General features: G+C 41.1%; 2 protein-coding genes across 6 annotated transcripts in view; one reads left to right on the top strand and one right to left on the bottom strand.

The window, feature by feature from the left end:
• The window catches only part of LOC125007204 (inositol 1,4,5-trisphosphate receptor type 1), a 72,520-nt gene extending 59,769 nt beyond the window's left edge, over nucleotides 1-12,751 (bottom strand). For all 5 annotated transcript variants that reach the window (XM_047583863.1, XM_047583862.1, XM_047583861.1 and 2 more), the window contains exons 1-3: nucleotides 12,238-12,751; nucleotides 11,029-11,129; nucleotides 8,924-8,994 (exon numbers count right to left, since the gene is read on the bottom strand). In XM_047583863.1, the coding sequence (XP_047439819.1) occupies nucleotides 8,924-8,994; nucleotides 11,029-11,120 (163 nt within the window). In that variant the 5' untranslated portion in view covers nucleotides 11,121-11,129; nucleotides 12,238-12,751. The remainder of the gene's footprint in view (nucleotides 1-8,923; nucleotides 8,995-11,028; nucleotides 11,130-12,237) is intronic.
• Nucleotides 12,752-12,838: 87 nt separating this feature from the next.
• On the top strand, nucleotides 12,839-20,648 carry sumf1 (sulfatase modifying factor 1). Its single transcript, XM_047583871.1, has 9 exons — nucleotides 12,839-13,191; nucleotides 14,276-14,449; nucleotides 14,554-14,628; nucleotides 16,185-16,267; nucleotides 16,454-16,576; nucleotides 16,666-16,780; nucleotides 19,355-19,468; nucleotides 19,559-19,618; nucleotides 20,110-20,648. The coding sequence occupies exons 1-9, from the start codon at nucleotides 12,943-12,945 to the stop codon at nucleotides 20,209-20,211; spliced, it is 1,095 nt and encodes a 364-aa protein (XP_047439827.1). The 5' UTR covers nucleotides 12,839-12,942; the 3' UTR covers nucleotides 20,212-20,648.
• The last annotated feature ends 576 nt before the right edge of the window (nucleotides 20,649-21,224 follow it).

Consider the following 21,224-nt stretch of genomic DNA (forward strand, 5'->3'; position numbering starts at 1 on the left):
CTAAAAATATGTGAATGTGCTATTTTTATTTGGTTTTAAACTTTTAAACATTAATCAGGCATAATATTATGACCACTGACAAGAGAAGTTAACAACATTGGTCATGCTGAGACAGTTCAGTGTTCTGCTGGAAAACTTTTGGACCTGACATTCATCCGTGTTGATGACATGTTGCACCCACCTAGACCAGACCAAACACCCCTACCCCATAGCAATGACACTCCAGCCTGACACACACACACACACACACACACACACACACACACACACACACACACACACACACACACACACACACACACACACACACACAGAGTTTAGGAATTATTCAAAAAACACAAAGAACACAAGGTGTTGACTTGGTCCCAAACTGATCAAGTATCTGTGGGATGATCCTCCCCTCAACTCATAGGAACCAAAGACCCCCACTAACAACATTCTGTTACCAGACACCACAGGACACCCTCAGAAGACCCATGTCCATTCTCTGGCGAGTCACAACTGTTTTGAAGGCACAAGGAAGACCTACACAATAATAGGAAGGTGGTCATAATGTTATGCCTGATCTCTGTATATGATTTGTTCTGAAGTTAAGTCAAGGTAAATGTTGTCCCATGCACAGACAACATCTGATGAAGATCTGATGAAATAAACACTTCAGACTGTCTTAAACTGCATTATACTATAACTGGGAAAATATATAGAATAGAATGTTCCTGTTCTAAGTCTTTTGTTCTCACTTTATTGAATGCTCATTCTAAAGGTACAGTATGTATTGTACTAACTCACAATAAATATTTCTTTTGTGCACCAATTGTAAAGGAGGGGGACATTGTGGGAATCCATTTAATTCAGTGATTATTGTTCAAGCTGTAACTTCATGTCACTTAGTCGACAAGTTTATTTGCAATATCGCATCTGTTGGAGCTCTCGAGAGAACAGTCAACAAAGGGAAACGACCGTTGGTCTGTCTGGGTTGTTAACGCCACTAACACCAGCTGTGTTTGATCGACATTCAGCAAAAAGCTGTCTCACAAACTTAACCAGATTCAAGAGGATCAAGAGGAAGATGCGTGTAACCCTGGTAAGGCAGAAATGGTTTACCTGAGGAGAAGTTTTATTACAGCCCGACTGATGCGAAAAAAACAACAACATTAATAGTTTTCAATTAGATGTATTGCATGGCAACACAAGGGAGTATGATTCACCATGGTGAACAATATTATAGTTGGATTGTGCAGATGAAAATAAACAAAATTAGATTTTTTTCCCTCTTAATTGACTGCATAAAACTTCACTTAACTTAAGCACATCTAAGAAGATCAGAATCCTGAAGGTTGTTCTATACACAACTAACTTTGTAAGCACTAGCATACTTGATACTGTTCTTCCATGCAGTAATGAGACATGACTCAAAGACACATCTATTCTGTGGTAATTCCTGCATACTATCATCAACAAGATAGGGATCATGATGTGAATAGCTGTTCGTGCAATATATTGTGGAACTAATCACGTGCAGAGCAGCTAAGACAACAAATGGGTCCACGGACCACAGATTCTTTTGCACTGTTTCCTGTAAGACCTCTCCTCCCTCTAACAGACTGCAAAGCATTATATGCAGTTCCAAGAGGAGGAAGGGACTAAGAACAGAGTGGTTTCTGGTGTTCATCCCAGAAGAACCACCCAGCTTGTCTGCTGCGTGTCTCTAAAAGCAACAGTGGCTGTAGCTGACAACAGATAGGTGGTGTTAAGGAGTTAATACTCTTGAGTTTTAGGAATGAAGGAAGGAGCTGCACTGTAGTCATAGACATGTGAGACCAGGACAAGGACAGCAATCAGGCATAACATTATGACCACCTTCCTATTGTTGTGTAGGTCTCCCTTGTGCCTCCAAAGCAGTTTGTATTGTAAACACAGGTAAAATTAGTCAACATCAATGTCTTCCATCCTGAATTAAACAATTTTTAAAACCACTATGCACCAACAATAACAGTATCAGCGAGCAGCATTCTAATTTCATTATTAGAATATTATTGCTACTGGGGTGAGTAGTAGGCTAGCCCAGGGCTACGCTACTTTTTGGCCCTGGAAAAATGTGTTAGCCAGTTTTTTTATGTAGCTTGTTAGAGACAATGTACAGAAATGATAAAATTTTGTCTACTGTCTATATGCAAAATCCAAAAAGATTTGCATTATCGAATGTCTTGGGCCGGTCTGGCCCAAAATGCCAGGGCCAATTTTTTGTCCCAGTCCGCCCCTGGTTGCTGCTGTCAAGGAGTGTCATTGCTATGGGGTGGGGCCTGGTCTGGTCTAGGTGGGTGATACATGTCTAAGTAACATCCATCCTGATATTCTTATCGCTTAGAATTGCATCTACCACTATGTCCCTCTACTAATTGTCAATTGCCACTATGTTCAGTTAGTTAGTCATTACCAGTCTTCTGGGGGGTCTCCCACTTTGGTCTTGGGACCTCCAGTCAACACTCAACAAAGATGCTTCTATACACTATGCCAGTCACTGGGTTACGGTGTTCCATGTGTCCTCTACCCTCATCTTAAATGCTGCTCATAGGTGCTGAGCCATTTCAGGGGCATCTTTGGACACCATGGTGTGGTGGACCCCAGCCTCTATTGATCTTGTAAAACCTGTATATACATACATATACTGTAAACATATCTAACATGTTCTAAAGGTCAGTCAAGGTAAATGTTGTTCCCTGCACAGGTAGTATATGCTGCGTATTTTGGTGATTTTATGAGAAGGGCAAGCTATGCTTCTGTGGAAATGCACACACCCATCTATGCAAAGTTTCACAGAGAAGAGTTATGTTATGAATACTCACAGTTCAAGTCAAAAGGTTACATACACTCACAGGGCAGACAATTCCTATCTCTCACATTTCAACTACCCATTGTGTGTCAAGCAATGGTTTTGAAACTGAGAGCAACCATTCCAGTTACACTGCTAGCATACCAGTGCTAAGAAAGTATAACACTCATCGTTTTATTGTTTTATTGGATTGTTAACATGCTATCATGCTTCTGGCTAATTAGCACTAAACACTAAGTGTAGCTGAGGGTGATGTCAATATCTTTAGTTTTGCTGTTCTTCGGTTTAAAAAAAAACCCTGACTAATCTGTAACTTCATCCTGAGGGGAACATGGACATCTGAATCCAATTTTCAAGACAATATTTCCAATAGTGTTGGAGTGTTGTCCAATATCAGGATATATTGTAATCAATGACAATCGGCCAAGGTTTTGTGGAAAAAACCAGCTCGTAGATATTTTATGATCAACTGAACACTTGACCTGCTGGTGTCAGGAGGTTACAGTCAAGCTTTAAACTCCTGGAAGCTGGATTTCTGTATTGAATCTCAAGGCAAGACATGCAGTTGTTGTTAAGACTGAGAGCTTGGAAATCATCCTCAGTCTGGTACAAGAGTTAAGTCAGAAGATCAGCAAAGTCTGTAGGTCTGTCAACATTAACAGACTTATAGGTCCAGCTTTCCATCCACAGAACCACATTGCAAACAATCCCAGACATCTAGCATGTATGAAAAATTACGGCGATGACTCAATGACCCACTTTAACTTCTACAATACGTCAGCAATTCAAAAACTACTAGTTGCCGCATCAAGCTGTAAAATTCATTAGCAATTGTCAACATTAACAAAAATGTGACTGCCATAAACACACAACAATACACCTCTCACTCTTCTTATTACAATGTGAAGACAGTGATTGATGACTTAGTAAAGAGGATGACAGATTACACAGTGACTCTGACACTCAAATAACTGACTGATGACTCACAGAAACTAAGTAAAGTATTACAAAGCATTGTTCCAGTGCTGTCTCTGTGTCAGTGCTGGCTGCTGCTTGGTGATCACACTGATCTCTGCAGTCAGAGTGTGTAGGTGTGTAATGGTATATCAAAGCACCATCCTAGGTGAAAAGCAAAGCACAGGCGCCTGCCTCGGTGTACGGACGCAGACTACACGAGTGAAGAGTATGATTGTGTGGAGGGTGCTTGTGTTTACATTAGGAGGAAATGTTGAGCATACCTCAGCAGTGACAGTGTGGCCCAGTGGACAGGGCTCATCTTGGACTTGTGCCTTTTTCAGCGTCCACTTAGTAGCATTATCTCTGCCTCTCCCAAACAGCTGAGCAGCCTCCCAGATGGGGAGGGACAGAAAAACAGTGTTTTCCCTGCAGAGGGAGGCCTCAAATCTGGCTGTTCCCAAAGACGTTTGGAGGAGAAGGAAATAGGCATGTGCAAGCACACCAGATTGTTTGTGGATGTTTAAGGAAGGAAAAAAACCCGTTTCTTGTTCACTTTCATAATCTTTCACAATTCTCATGGTTATCTGTGGCAAGCTCAAGAAACAAAACACAAACACTCAGCTTCCTCAGCTGGCAACAACATTCTTAAAGATTCTTGTGAAGAACTGAGACGATAAAATCCACAGACTTTAAGGACAAAACTCCTGACTTGGCCTCATCACAGATTTGTCTAGTACATGTTATTATTGTTATTATATGAAATTAAAGCATGCATTTTATTTATTTTTTTCCTGTAGTGTTTTCATCCTGCAAATGTGACTAAATGTGCCCTTGCACTGTGCAATGTCTGCAGAAAAGGGAGGTGTTGTTCCAAATTGAAAAATGAATTAAATACATTTAGCTTTCTGTATGTGACGTTTTTCATCTTTTACAGCTTATCCTTAGAGGGTTTTGGATGGAATCTATCCCAACTATCATTATGTGAGAGGCAGGGAACACCCTGGACAGGTCCATTACAGGGCTAATACAGAGAAATGTACAACAATTCACACTGACAGTCAATACAGAAACACTATTTAACCTATCAAGAGTGCCTTGATTGAACTGTTGGACTGGAGAAACCATGCAAGCTCCACACAGCAAGGCCCCAGCTAGCTGGTGGGTTTTGGACCCAGATCCTTCTTGCTTTGACGTGTCAGTACCATAGACTGTAAACAAAGATGGACGACAGAACAGTTCCTCAAAAGTGTAGCCAAAGCAAGTAGAGCTCCCCCTGGTGACTCGCTGCAGTATAAGTCTCAAACCCCCAGTGTTAGTGGAGGGGACTTGGACTAAATTAATTTAAATGTTAATTTAAATTTAATTAAATGTAAAATAACTTTTTGAAGGATACTTTCTGTCATTTTAGGTAGTAAATATATTACTGATGTATACTCAAGTGTCAGTGTTTCTAAAATCTCTGACGCTATTGAAACAGGATGTGTCATCATGACTACTACCAGTTGCCATGCCAACCACTCAGTAAAGCGTGTAACTGGTGGAGGAAGAGCAGAGCGCAGTCTTATTCAAACTAAAATGAAAGTGAGTCTAGTGCAAGTGTGGGCGGGTCACCATCAACACGATCACGTATGACTCCACTCTTGGACTGCACAGCGCAGACTCTGGCTCCAACTTTGTAAGATGGCGGTGCCCATATCCCTGGAAAACTAGCACCGGTTCAACCACTTGCAAGTGGGGACGCTTCATTCATTTTTATATACAGTCTATGGTCAGTACTAACAAAAAAAATTTACTGAAGACATTCTGACGTGTCACAGTAGAAAAGGGATGTCTGTTAATAATAAACTGAATGATGGCCCTGTTCCATTTAGCTGCTTCAGTTTCAGGATCCTGGTTCATAGAGGCTCACTGTCACACACTTTTGCCTGACAGGGGCATTACTTAAATTAATCCTGAGTCCTCATTATTATTTTTACAGGCCTTTTCCTCATGTGGCATGTCAAAAAATCTCTTCTGTGTAAAGGCCATTTGCTTTCAAGTGTATGTTCTATAAAATTGGTATGGAATCCAAACACACAGCAGACACAGATGGAATTAGTTAGCTCTCAGACTCAGATATGCTGCACCATCAACAACAGGATCCCTGCAACAGCTCAATGGAATTTAGCCCCTGTTGATGTTATAAATTGCACCTGTGTTTGACAAGAAGCCACAATGCAGGGAGTGAAAAAGGGTACATAGCGATCCTCCCTTAACAATTTGTGACATTCATTTCTAACGATTTCACGAATACACCAAACTCACACACTATCTTTTGCCACAGCGTGCAATGTGTTTTGAATATGACAAATGTCTTAACATGCATGAAGGGTACACTCCATCAACTGCATGTGGGAAACTAGACAGGGTATTGTCCAGGTTATGGTGAGGATAGCCAAAATTGAAGCAGCAGGGGCTTCAGTCCACAGAGTGGGTCAGGCAATTGCATCCTCCTGGCATATATGAAAAAAAAAAGATTTTTAATCTATAACAGTCCTTATTTAGTCTCAAAGTTCAAATCTCCCAAAAGTCGTTATGTAATTGTTTTCACAGGCTGGGTACTCCAAGATGCTTGAGCTGACCTTTAAGGCTGATATTGTATACCACATAATATGAATTTCTAGTTAGCAAAAATATCACCTTAAATATCTCTATTCTGTTTCTGCTGTATGTGGGTATGGCTTCACTGTAATCTCCTCCAGGTGTCTTTTTTCCATATTATCCTATACCATCTTCACCTCTTTCTTGCATGCGGAGGCCTCACATTGTTACATTGACATTAAGGTCTCTTCTGGTCGACACCAGCTGACATGGTGAAGGACCAGTTGCACAACACTCAAAGCATAAGTCTGCTGTAGTGACAGTAATAGAACAGCAAAAACTATTTACTTACTGGCAAAAAAGAACACGTGTCTGCAGCATTACCTGAATAAATTCAGATGTGGAAAAGACCTGCAGTGTTCTGCATTGGCTTAGATTAACAACTCCTGCTTTGAGTGTACTGTACTTGCTGAAATCACTAGATGGGAAAAAATACTGGGGAAGGATGGACGACTGAGTGATATTTAGTAAAAACCTCCTTTCTGTTTGACTGAGCCAAAAGATGTTCCTTCAGTACAATGACATCTCCTGCTGAAAATACCCATACCAACAATGTGGATTGAATTCTACAAATAGTTTAGATGGTTTAAACTCTCTCCAGTCGCTACAGTAAACATGGTGTCCTTGTTCAGCTGAATTGTTATAGCACTTTGGCAGTAAACCCACAGGGACAAAAACATTTTCTAATGCTAACCAAAATACAGAATGATGCTTAGCTGAGGGGCAAGGACAGTTTGGATGGGATGAGTGTTGTCGATTACAGTTGCACACAGTAACAGATACATAGAGAGAGATGCTCCTTTATATGGTATCAGTCTATGCTCCCTGTTTATCAGGCTAATAGAGATTGTCTGGTGACTGACAACACGTCCTGAGACACCAGCGTTCCACTGAAGAGCTTAACTGTGCAGGTCCATGCCGAGATCAAAGCTCCGTCCTTTCTAACAGCATTGCAATCTCCTTCACACTCTTGAGACAGCTGATATCGTTCCAAGTGGAATGTGTGCTATCCAACAAACTTCAAAGGCCAACTCAGAGATTTCAATTAATTTGATTAATATGGGAAAGGCTGACATATTTGAAGGGTCAACATAAAAAGCCATACAAAGAAACGCGAAGCAACGATGCAAAAAAATATTAAATTTCATAGTGGGGAAAGTTGTTGAGTAGTTTTGTTTTAATCAAATATTTTCTAAATCAATGACCTGGTGTACAAAATGTCAGTAAACATGAAAACATCCGAAAATAATTTTAGAGAGAAGATAGAGGAGGAATAAAGGAATCTTTACTATAAAGTCAGAAATGTAAGATCATGAAAGGGAAAATGTCTGAAAGTTACTAACAATTGTATCAATTCCATAGGTGAATAATCAACTTTTAGATAAGGCTAAACTTGCTTGTAAACTTAGCTTACCTTAAACTGTAAAACTTAATTTATCTTCATACCCAGTTATACACTGGTCATCCACAACATTAAAACCCCTGACAGAAAAAGTAAATATCACTGACCATCTTGTGACAATTCAATGTTCTGCTGGGAAACTTTTAGACCTGACATTCATTCATGTGGATGTTACTTAGTAGGACCCACCTAGACCAGACCAGACACCCCCACCCCATAGCAATGAAAAGCATCCTACTGACACCCAGTAGGATGCAGCTTGACACACACACACACAAAAAATGTTTAGGAACAACTCACAAAACATAAACAGCACAGAAGGTGTAGACCTGGTTTCCAAATTCACTAGATCCCAAACTGGTCATGTATCTGTGGGATGATCCACAGAGGCCCCTCCCCTCAACTCATAGGACTCAAAGACCCCCACTAACAACAGTCTGTTACCAGACACCACAGGACACCCTCAGAAGACCCATGTCCATTCTCTGATGAGTCCCAACAGTTTTGGAGGCACAAGGAAGACCTACACAATATTAGGAAGGTGGTCATAATGTTATGCCTGACAGGTGCGAATTAGGGTTATCTTGTGTTTCTATACATGTAAAAGACAGACTTTAAGCTTCCAACACACTCATAGACTCCTATACAATATTGGGCCAGGCCTTTCCCTGGAGATGTAATCTTTACCCTGAGAACAGAAGGTCATGGGTTTGACTTCCTGTATGGGAGCTAATAATAGCAACATCAACCACGAAACAGCGAAATGCTTTTATTTAGAGAGGAGCTCTTCAAGCGCGTTGTTTTCCAACAAATAAACGGAGCTGAATCCCTCCATCTGCCTCTACTTCCAACAGACTTGTGCGAGCAAACACACACAAGATAAAACACACACGCACACACACACACACCATTAACACTGACAAAGGCAGGCCTGTTTGAAGTCCAGTGGGCTGAGATATTGTGGCTGTCACCAAAGAAACACAGCATAACACATTGAGCAGAGTCTCTCGCACACAGTGTGCAGTATAAACAGACAGTCGTTAGCGTCATGAAGTCAGGACAGAGAGGAGGGCCGGCTCAGTGCCTCTTACCTCTGAACTTCTTCGGAGGGTTGTTGAGGTCCCCAGCGTCTGGCTGGACAACGCAGCGGTCATCCACCAAGCTGTAAACACGGACACATAATAACACTGACAATTAGACATCTTCAAAACAGGTTATAAACTTGGGATATCATATTAAAGCACGATCTGAGGTCAGCTGCCAGCTCTTTATAATCATTATCAAATATCAATGTGTCTGGAGACAATCAACGTCCACAGCAACTACCGGGTTTGGTAAACTTTCCCATCTCAGTCATTTTCTTATGCAAAATGACTTCAAATTCTGGCATTACGTACTGTGAAATTTAGATATTTGATCATTTTTTTATAGTAAATTGTTCTGAGAGTGAATCCTACACAAAACAAAGGAGTGGGCATTTTTCAAGATTTGGATCGTTGGATTTAGATCAAACAGTTCATCAAAAAAATGAAATGAAATAAATTTATAAAGAAAAATGTGCAGACCACTAAATCATTACATGTTAGATGAGCCTTAATTTGATCATCTTTGTTTTTGATTAACGATTTAATACAGTGGTGACTAATTACTAATGACCAGAACAGGAGTTATTTTTAATGTTTTCATACTCATATGAATCCACAGCATCAACATGTTCACCACTCTAGAGTCTCTTGTTTGAACTGTACTCTAAGTATAATGTGTGAATATATTTCAATTGAGATTGTTACGTATCTGATCCACTGTATCTCCATTATGCCGGCTGGCTGGCACATACTGGGGTGAAAACAAAGTGTTTCCAACAAAAGCTTCTGGGTGTGTACCACGCTCTACCAATGTTTCCTGTTTTCTCTGGGAGCACCATGTTTGCTCTCCCCTTCCACAGAATAAGGAAATATTCTGGATTAGATGACCAGTGGGCAGACTGGAATTTCTAGTGACACATTTAGCTTTCACTGGCTTAGAATAACACTCATCTGGACGCCGGCCAAATCCCATATCCATTTCGGGCCCTTTTCAAGCAAAATGTCCAAACATGCCTATCTGCACCAGCCACCAAACTGCACACCTCGAGGAATAAGGCTGTGGACTTGTGACAAAGAAATTACAAATCATGAGAATGGGGTCACCTGCATGTTTCGGTGAACATCCTTCACTTCCTTCCGGTCAGTTATTAACATGGGTTTAATAGTAACTCATAAAGGACAGGTCCTGCTGTAGGATTTTTACCCTTTTGAACAGTTCATTCTCTCTCAGATCCCTCGCTCCAATTGCCAAACAGGAACTTTGAACGGCCTCGATACGTTATTATGCCCAAAGAGTTTTCCTCTATAAGCAGATGATCTGAAGAATGCTGCAGAGATGGTGGTGGTGCGTGGAGAGAAGGAAAGCTCCAGGCCAAATCTATCACGATAGTTTTCTAAATAAGTGTGCACTGCATGCAAGCGTGTGTTTGTCTATGTGGGAAGCGCTTGAACTCGAGGAAAGGCCACAGTGTCTCTATAGTGACTCAGACTTTGCTGTGGGTCGTTCATTCCATTTTTCATGAGCCAGAGGAGGTGGTGGTGGGGGGACGGGCATCCAGGACACTGAGCTGACAGCCCTCATACCAAATAAGTTCAACACAATATGCTTCATCGTCCTATTATTACCCTCTTTTACAATTAGTTCAGAACACCATATTAAGCTGCATTAAAATTTTTCTTTTCTTCCATCCACCTTCCACATCCACTTGCCACCCCTACATTTTGTTTTCTCCCTGCCCTGTCAGCAGTGGGGTCACTGTGGTATAAAGTACCACTTCGAATGGGTTCCCACTGTTTTCACGGTTCTGCTCTGGATGAAAAAGAATGCAAAAATTACAACTCCTTATCTGCCCTTAACTACCTAATCCTCTTCAGTGATTTGACAGTGAGAAATGATTCCTGTGTCACCTACAAACACACCGTAGCCAGGCTTATGGACATGTGGGATTAAAAGCAAGAATAAAAATAAATAAATAAATCTGACTTTCACAACGTGATTACGTATACGATTTCGTCCCTTCAAAATGCCGCTCGACAAACGCAGTGCCAGTGCAGAGAAAGGCGTGAAGTGGGCCCTTGCATGTAATGTGCAGCCAGCGAGAGGGACGTACCCCAAAGTGCTGATGAAACCATTGGTAGATCCCTCTGCATACAGGGAGCAGATGTCCCCTATGTGTAAGAAGCTGGACATCTTATCCGACATGTTTGACACCTGCGAGGGGGACAAAAAGGAAAAGCAGGAATTAAATCGATTTAGGCTTTCGTAGACATTATTGAGGGACAAGGGAAATTGTTTCTTCACAGTAGCTCAGTTGCACATAAAAAAAAATTGAAATCCATCAGTAAAACAAAAATAGATGTGAGATGCTACAAAAAAAGTAATTCAATTAATAAAATAAAATATTTAACAAAATAATGATAATGAAATAAATACAATAAAACGTTTACACAAAAATGCATGATTTGCATATATACAGAAAAATATAAGTGAATATACACTAAATGCCTAGGAAGGCTAAATGATAAAACATAAATCTTATTTTGTCACAAAGATTAAGAATGTCACACAAGCAACCGACTTCCGGTTTTTGCCATGATCATATTTGCATCCCAGCATTCATTAGCAGACATAAGAACACGTTCACCCAGTATCTGCACACACATCCACAGCTGCACAGCTTTCAGTTAGGTGGCAATGCAACTTTGAATGAGAGGGTTCCCTGATGACACTGGCTGCGTGGATTTGCATCGAAGCGGCAGGAAATGAAAATGCTGCCGCTTTGATGTGACTGTGACCTGTTGCTGTCTGTGCCGTGTCTTAATGCTCAGGAGTTGCAGCAGCTACAGGGGAAGGTCTGTGCACCTGCAACAGGTCATCGCCTCTCCAACACTGCAGCCCCACTTCACTGGCTGCCTGTTTCTGAAGTAGGCTACTGCCTTTCAGTGAATCATGAAATCATTTACAAGCTACAGCTCACAGAGGCTTTGACTGATTGCACACCTAAAATTAACACGTAAATAAAGAAATAGTCACACAGAAGCGCGTCTTCACGGGGTTTGTTTGTCTAGCCTGTCATCAGAAACTTGAGAAATCGGTTAGTTCGCCTGCAGTCATGTGTTTTTAACGCGATCAGACTCCGATCAGAGGACACTGATACTCGCTGCAGTTTCTCTCAGTAAACGAGAATATCAGAGCATTTCGTTAACCATTTAAGGAAAACCAAATCTCTTTACTCCAGTGCGAGGAGGTAGGCTAAAAGAGGATGGCGAACGGTTGTGCGCTTAACTTTTTTTTTTTTTTTTTTTTTTTTTTTTTTTACCTCGGTCGTGATAGACGCTCAGATGTTCAGCTTTCCCCGGGCCAGATCCGACAACATGACTGTTGTTCTCCTTTCCATCGGGGCCGAGGCTGAAATCCAGCCGTCAGCGACTGTAATAACCCAATTTCGGACACCTCTCCGCGGCTGCGCTGCTCACTGAGGCAGGCTCCGGCTGGCTGAGCTGCCTGGCTCACTGCCACTTCTCCTTCTTCTTCTCCGTCTTCTCCTCCTCAAGCGGTCGTAGTGTTGATAGCTGGGAAATGATGTCCGAGTGGTCCCATCCTGCAGCCGAAACAAACCTGAACTCTGTTATCAGTCACACTGCTGTGGAGCAGATAAAAATGTTTTTGTTGAAGAACAGCAGAAGATTTAAATGCTTTTTTAAAAAAGGAAAAAATCTTCTTTTTTCTTTTTCTTTTTTTTTTTTACAAACTATCCTTTCAAATACGCAATTCTATATGCGCTGAAACAAGTGCGAATTGCTATACCCAGAAGTCCTGATCAGAATTTGCATTTTTCAGATCCACAAAAATATGCAACACGTTTTTTGTTTTTTTGTTTTTTTTTTTACGTTAGGCAGTAAAGCGTTACGATTCGTTCCGCCGCGCCCAGCTGACCAACCACGTGACTTTGCGGAAGTAAGCTTGACAACAACATGAGCATATCCTGAGAAGCTCGTCCTTTTTTAAATTATTATTTGCGAGAATGGCCCATTTGTTTGTCTTGATTTTCATCTCTGGGCTTGTGAACGAAGCGCTGTGTCTCCAGAGTTCATGCGGGGCCGAGCAGGAGCACGAGGGCCCGGAGGCAACAGCGGGCTGCGGCTGTGAGAGGCTGAATAGAGCCGCCGTGGTGGACAGGACAGCTTCTGTACACCCAGCTGTCAAATACTCCACAGGAGTGAACGAGAGGACGTCTGAGGCCCCGGGGGATGGCAAGAAATTACAAAGTCAGGTATGGTGTGTTAACCTATTGTGTGCAAATGTAGGTTAAAAAGCACTAGGCGAATTTATTTATTGAGACACACGCACACTTAAGAACAACTCATAAAACATGAAGAACAGCACAAGGTGTTGACCTGGCCTCCAAATTCACTAGATCCCAAACTGATCATGTATCTGTGGGATGATCCACAAAGGCTAACGGTTAACAACATTCTGTTTCCAGTCACCATCAGAAGGCTTATTCTCTGATGAACTGTTGGAGGCACTAGGAGACCTACCACCACAATATTAGGGAGGTGGTCCTAATGTTATGCTTGATCGGTTTATATGCTGAGTTTGCATGACAGGAAACTATAAACTATCACATAAACACTGTCTGTCTTTGCATGATGTACAATGAGAGTTTAAAATCACTGTCTCTCAGTTTTGTGTTAGGAGAAAAAACAAAAACAACAAGGTGTGAGCATATGAGGCAGATTATTTATTTTTATTTTTATTCTGTGCATTTATTGCACAGTAAAAGTGAGAAGTATTCATCAGATATTGCACCTACAAAATTGCACAATCCACAGTCTGCCGTTTGTGTGGATGTTACTCAGGTTGCTATCAATAAACTAGTATAGTAAAGTTGTTACTCGCTATAGCTGTTATTTATAGATTTATCGCTACTGATTGTAGGTGTGTGTTTGTGATACTCCATTGTGTCCCACACTAAGCAATTAGATAGTTATTTCTGGCTTTAGTTAGAGGCAGTTAAAGTCATTGTTAACCATTGAAAAACTTCAGACACTATTACATTATAGACTTTAATTGGAGGTAGGTGAACTTTTCATATGTCTGAATGTGAGAGTGAATAACTAGATAGAATTTAACTGTGAGTTTAAAGCTCTTTGAGTGCCAGTAGGTAGAACTCTATATAAATACAAGACCATGTCAAAGTCATGTTTGTTCATTTTCATTGCATTTAATCCTTAGAATTATGTGACCATCTAACTTTTAACATTTCATAGTTTATATAATAGTTAGCTGTGTTGGCTTGTGAAAAAAAGTGAAATCAAGAGTACAAATGAGTTAAGTTTGTTTACTTGGTGCAGATGGTGCGGATTTCTGGAGGACAGTTCCTGATGGGAACAGATAACCCAGGCATCCCCGCAGATGGTGAGGGACCTCAGAGACAGGTGCATGTGGATGCCTTCTACATGGACATCCAGGAAGTCACCAACCACCAGTTCCAGAGCTTCGTCAGCACCACGGGATACGTTACTGAGGTAACAGTATTTAAGGACGAAAGTATCTGTGGATTGTCGTTATTGTATTATTGGCATCCTCTCAGCTCATAATCCTTTTTTGTGTGTTTGTTTGCTTGTTTTAGGCAGAGAAATTTGGAGACTCGTTCGTGTTTGAAGGGATTTTGAGTGAACAAGTCAAAAGTCAAATCACTCAAGCAGTAAGTATGTATTTCAACTTACGCTTAGAACTCCCTATTCTCATGCTTTGTCACTATGAAGCACTGTCTGTGCCCCTGCACCATAACAGCCATGTGATACATACTCATGTTTTGCGGTTGACACCAAAGCACATAGCATTCAAAGGCTGTTGTGCGGGAAAAACTCTTTCTTATTATTGTATTATTTATGCAGATGAACATTGTTGTTGTTGTAGACACATCCATTCATTCACACAAGCACACACACATTGGGGTTCAGGACACTTTGGCATATGGCACATTCTGGGGTTCGAACCCCGGTTCGTGGAAAACCCCCTCTACCTACTGAGCCACAGCAGGCTTGTCCATTTTGTAGAAATTTCATTACAACAGCATAAAATAGTTCTCAATAGTTTTTATGGCCCCCACATGCTTGTATGCATGTCTGACAACTGACATATCACCAACAAGATCACAGGTGGTGTCCTGATCTGAACCAGGGTACCACTGAGTCTGAGGTACAACCTGGTGGTGTTTGCATAATGTCCCAGATGTGTTCTGTTGGATTTAGGTCAGCAGAGTGTTGGGGAATTCTGTGGTATCAGTTCTTTCATATTCCAGGAGCTGCCTGCATACTCTAACCACATAAGGCATTGTCATACACCAGGGTGAACCCAGGACCAACTGCACCAGAGTAGGGTCTGACAGTGGGTCTAAGGATTTCATCCTGATAAATAATGGCAGTCAGGGTGCCGTTGTCTAGCCTGAAGAGATCTGTGCTTCTCCATGGATATGCCTGCTCTCATCTGTGAAAAGCACAGGGCACTAGAGGAAGACCTGTCAATTCTGGTCTTCTACAGTCGTGCAAATCAAGCTCCATGGAAGCTCCTGAAACTGATAACAGCCCCCTTCTTAACTGACCAGATCAGTTTAACTGACGTGATCCTATACTCTCTATATACTGATTACAATCTGTTCCTAACATACTTTGAGTATTAATACTTTTGTTTGCTGTAACTATTCTTTTAAACTGTGGAGAATAATATTGATGGCTTGGTTATAATAAGGTATTTGACCAATAAATAAAGAGTTCATCAGTTTGGATATGAAATAGTTTTAATGTAAGGTAGTAGTTTTATAAAATAAAACAGTTTGCATTCTAAATATAATGTGAAAGCGCCTGTGTGCTTATTTTATGTTTCTAGAGCATTTTTGTCATCATGTGAACATTTTACTTCATCTTCCTCCAACCATTATATATTTGAAGGTCACACATGTTTTAGCTTTAGGTGAACATATAGTCTTGAGAAGGTTCGCCCGAGAGCGGCAGGGCTCCGGTAGACGAAAGCCAGACAGCATGGAGTTCACTGCTTCATCTCAGCTGTCATGTGCAGCCTGATCATGTGGCCGAGAAGGTGCCATGTGCCGCAGCACTGGAAACCATTAGTGCCACCGCAGTTCTGTGAAGACAATTTTGGAAGCCCAGAGGAGAGGTCGTGAAAGGGAAAAACAGATTGAGATTACGAGAGAAGCTTAACATCAATAAATCACCACTTTTACCACCTGGTTGTTCTTAGGTGGCTGCTGCCCCCTGGTGGCTTCCAGTCAAAGGGGCAAACTGGCAGCACCCTGAGGGCCCAGACTCAAACATCACAGGCAGGTAGAAAAACAATACATATACTAAAAGCCTTGAAATGTTTTTAAGAATACACTCTCTGTCAATGCTCAACATTAATCTTAACGTAAAGTTATACTCACCTTTAATTTATTTTGTTGAGTTTTTTAAAATAATTGTTGATAAATGAAGTGAGACTTTGTAATTGACTTTGAACCTATTTCTTTGTAGAATGGATCATCCTGTTCTACACGTCTCCTGGGCAGATGCAGTTGCCTACTGCTCATGGGTCAACAAGAGACTACCCACAGAGGCAGAATGGGAGTACGCTTGCCGGGGTGGCCTGAAAGACAGGTAAGATCATTTCGGAATCTGAAATATGTGCACATTCTTGTTCAGTGCTCAAATAACCTTTCTGATCTACTGCACCTGCATGCATGTAGACTTTACCCATGGGGAAATAAGTTGAACCCAAAAGGAGAACACTACGCCAACCTCTGGCAGGGCAACTTCCCCACACACAACTCTGGAGAGGATGGATTCGTCACAACGTCACCGGTAAGACAGACAATGAAGGACGGAGTGATGCTGCAGCTCTGGGTTTGTTCAGGGACATCATACTTTTAGATTAAGGAGGAGTGGAGGGGGCAGATTCATAGAGGCTCTGCCTTCAGAATCTACAGGAAATGAAAGTTGCTGCAGATGAGAGCTCATTTCAGAAGATGATTAAGTCATACCAGGAGCCTGCAGCTTCCAGAGATCACATGAATAATTATTAGACAATATTTTCCAATCTCTCTCTCTATACTGGGTGAGGGGGGGTTTAAGTGGCAATTTTAGCATCAGTCATGAATGTATGGATTAAGGTCTTTAAGAGTGCTGAAGAAAAAATCTACATTGCATTTTCCTGTGACAACAAAGCCCTTCAGATTGCAGCTTGCAGGATTAAAGTTATGATTTACAGTGGGGGAAATAAGTATTTGATCCCCTGCTGAATTTGTAAGTTTGCCCACTTCCATAGAAATGATCAGACTCTGGTTTTTATGGTTATTTACTGGTTATGGGTATAGACAGAATATCAGTCGAAAATGCATAAAAAACACACAATCTAAAAGTTATAAATTGTTATGTATTTTATTAAGGGAAATAAGTATTTGACCCCCAAGCACAACACAAGTCAGTACTTTGTAGAGAAACCTTTGTTGGCAAGCACAGCGATGAGACGTTTCTTGTAGTTGGTCACCAGGTTTGCACACAGCGCAGGAGGGATTTTGGCCCATTCATCTTTACAGACAGTCTCTAAATCCTTCAAGTTTCTTGGCTGCCTCTTGGAAACTCGGAGCTTCAGCTCCCTCCACAGGTTTTCGATCGGGTTAAGGTCTGGAGACTGACTAGGCCACTCCATGACCTTAATATGCTTCTTCTTGAGCCACTCCTTTGTTGTCCTGGCAGTATGTTTTGGGTCATTGTCATGTTGGAAAACCCACCCACGAGGCATCTTCAGTGTTCTTGCTGAGGAAAGAAGGTTTTTGTCCAAGATGTTACAGTACATGGCTGCATTCATTGGCCCCATAATGCGGTGAAGTTGCCCTGTACCCTTTGCTGAAAAACAGCCCCAAAACATGATGTTTCCACCTCCATGCTTAACCGTGGGTATGGTGTTCTTTGGGTCATACTCACGTTTTTTCATCCTCCAAACACGGCGGGTCGAGTTAATGCCAAATAGCTCAACTTTGGTTTCGTCAGACCACAGCACTTTCTCCCAAGCCTTCTCTGAGTCATTTAGATGTTCACTGGCAAACTTAAGGCGGGCCTGTACATGTGCCTTCTTGAGCAGGGGGACCTTGCGGGCACTGCAAGAGTTCAATCCATAACGGCGCAGTGTGTTGCCAACTGTTTTCTTGGTGACAGAGGTCCCAACTGCTTCCAGATCATTAACAAGCTCCTGCCGTGTTGTTTTAGGCTGCTCCCTCACCTTTCTCATCATCATCCTCACTCCATGAGGCGAGATTTTGCGGGGAGCTCCGACCGAGGACAGTTGATGGTCCTTTTATGGGTCTTCCACTTGCGAATAATGGCACCAATAGTTGTCACTTTCTCACCAAGCCTTTTGCTGATGGTTTTGTAACCTATACCAGCCTTGTGCAGGTCTACAATCTTGTCCCTGACATCTTTTGACAGCTCTAAGAAACTGATTCTTAGAGCAGGTGTGCTTTATATACATGACGAGTTAAGATCAGGAGTATTGGTAATTAGTTGACTGAGCACAGCTGTGTGCCACATGCGCACCAGCCAATCTGTAGGAGCCTGAATTCTAAGTGAATTGTTGGGGATCAAATACTTATTTCCCTTAATAAAATACATAACAATTTATAACTTTTAGATTGTGTGTTTTTTATGCGTTTTCGATTGATATTCTGTCTATACCCATAACCAGTAAACAACCATAAAAACCAGAGCCTGATCATTTCTATGGAAGTGGGCAAACTTACAAATTCAGCAGGGGATCAAATACTTATTTCCCCCACTGTATATTCCAGCATACAACAACTCCCAAATTAGGGTTTTTCCATTTCCATACATACAGTACACATACATAGTAAATCCCGCTGAGCTTCTCTCTGAAGGAAATATTCAACCATTAAAAAACATTTTATGTCCTTTCTTATCTGAATTAGTTTCTGTTACTATAGATTGATATGTACACACTAAGTACATGATACATGTTTGACAATAACTGTTCCAAGAAATGTATATATTATACTGATTAAATTCCCATTATTAAGTAGCCGTCTATAGATAACAAACCTATTTCCTCTTCACAGAGAGATTTGACTCTCATAATGATTAGTATCAATGTCTTGTTGGAAACATCAGTGGTGTATATATAGCAATAGAAAAGTAGAGAAACCAGACACAGAGACTGCCTGTAAATCCAGATCACTCACTAAATAAATTTGTGAGGCAGTTTCTGGAAAGTTCCCTCAGAGACACATGCTCATTCTTGCAACACTCAATAATAGATGCAGCCATAAGGCTTATATCTCCACAATGCTTCAAGAGGAAATAGCATTTATTTTAAGTATATTCAGCGCCTGCATTCATGTGACCTTATTTCCCCATGTCTTGCAGGTGATGTCCTTTCCTGCAAATGGTTTTGGTTTATATGACATGGTGGGAAATGCTTGGGAATGGACCTCAGACTGGTGGACTGTACATCACACCACAGACCCTCAACACAACCCAGTAATAACACATTACAACCTAGCTTTTGTCTTTGGTTATCTGGTTATCTAAGATTTTTTTTTTTTACGTCCTACTCCTTCTTTCTTTCAGAGGGGTCCGACTTCAGGCACGGACAGAGTGAAGAAAGGAGGGTCATACATGTGCCACAAGGTGAAAAAGCTTAACAATATATTTCAACTGTTGAAATACTGTAATTGCTTCCCTGGGTTGTCACATTTTGAGGGCAGCGAGGTTCTTGTGGTGGGAGTGGATCAATGAAAACAAAGCAGTGGCTAGCGGGGCAAGTATCGAACTTACACAACAACAGCTCTGACATCAGCGTTTCCATGTGTTTCATAACAAAGAGAAAATAAGGCCTCAGCTATTCTCTCTTTTCTGGTATATTCTGGTATATATATATAGCCACCCACTATTGATCATTCTAGTTAGTTGCCACCAGCATCGGTTGCCACGGGAACATAACTAATTGCATGCAAAATGAGGCCTTAGAATAGAGTTGTGTTTGCCTGCCATGAGTTAAACATGTGAGTGCTTGGCAAATCTGCCAGTAACTGACTTTAAAACAGCAAGAACTAAATAAAAACTTTGCTCAATTGACAATTAATCTCCCTCTTTTCTTCTCCACCTCTGTCTCCCTCAAGTCTTACTGTTACAGATATCGATGTGCAGCTCGAAGCCAGAACACTCCTGACAGCTCAGCCTCCAATCTTGGTTTTCGATGTGTTTCTCAGGAGCAACGATGACCTGACGTGCTTGTCTTGAAAATTGACTCAAGACGTAATCAAGCTGAGTATTTGAATTCGATTGGTGACGCTTTTTCCCACCATCGCCTGACTTTGCCATGACAATGATTGTCAAGAAAAAAGACACGGAATGTCCTTCTTTACTGTAGATTTGTTTTGATAATGTTATATTTTTCCATATAAAATGAACAGAAATGTGTTTTAGTCTCTTAACGCCCCTGAGCAGAGCCCCGTGAGCTGCTGTTTCTGCTAAATTAAAGAACTTTTCAGTGTTTTCACAGTGGTCTTGTTAGCTGCATTGGTCAAGGGCTTGTTGAGAAGACTAAAGGTAAATAACGTCTAATCACATTGTTAAGTTTTTGTAAAACAACTTAAATTGAATTATTTTGTCTGTACATTTATTTTTAAAAGACTCCAATAAAATTAAAACTCACAGATGAAGTAGTTTGTCTTGATTTGATAATAAGGGTTATTACACAAGTAGTTGTAATGTGTAGCATCCACCAGGGGGCAGTCCATATTCATACTATGCTGCATAAAAGTTTTGTGCCCTTGAGAATTTTTAACATTTCTACATAAAAGTGACTCAAAGCATCGACAGAGTTTCAGACAAGTCCTGAGAAGACATAGAGACCCTAGTTAAACAGTAAGCGCTGATCCATTGTCTACAGCAGTTTGGAGGAATTCTATCAACGTTTCTACTGGATTAAGATCAGGACTTTGACTTGGCCATTCCTAAACATTAAGGTTGTTCTTCTTTAACATTCCTTTTGTAGATCTATTTGTGTTCTTGGGCATGTTGTCTTGCTGCATGACTCTTTTAAGGTTCAGCTCACAGATGTTCTGACATTTTCTTTTAGAATTCACCAGTATAATTCAGAATTAACTGGTCAACCATTGATGGGAAATGGAAGAGATTTAAAACAGCCGTTACTCTCAATAAGTGGAGGCATTCAAAGCAACTTAATCTGTCCATCTATCTGTGAATGAGTGAGTGTGATTGTCTACACTTA

This window comes from Mugil cephalus, chromosome 4, assembly GCF_022458985.1.
Source record: "Mugil cephalus isolate CIBA_MC_2020 chromosome 4, CIBA_Mcephalus_1.1, whole genome shotgun sequence".
NCBI classification, from domain to species: Eukaryota; Metazoa; Chordata; class Actinopteri; order Mugiliformes; family Mugilidae; genus Mugil; species Mugil cephalus.

Bases quoted from the DNA above. Each gene is read 5' to 3' on its own strand.
- sumf1 (XM_047583871.1), top strand. From the start codon at position 12,943: ATGGCCCATTTGTTTGTCTTGATTTTCATCTCTGGGCTTGTGAACGAA. The intron at 13,192-14,275 runs GTATGGTGTGTT...TACTTGGTGCAG, and splicing joins GCAAGAAATTACAAAGTCAG to ATGGTGCGGATTTCTGGAGG. The intron at 16,268-16,453 runs GTAGAAAAACAA...ATTTCTTTGTAG, and splicing joins GACTCAAACATCACAGGCAG to AATGGATCATCCTGTTCTAC.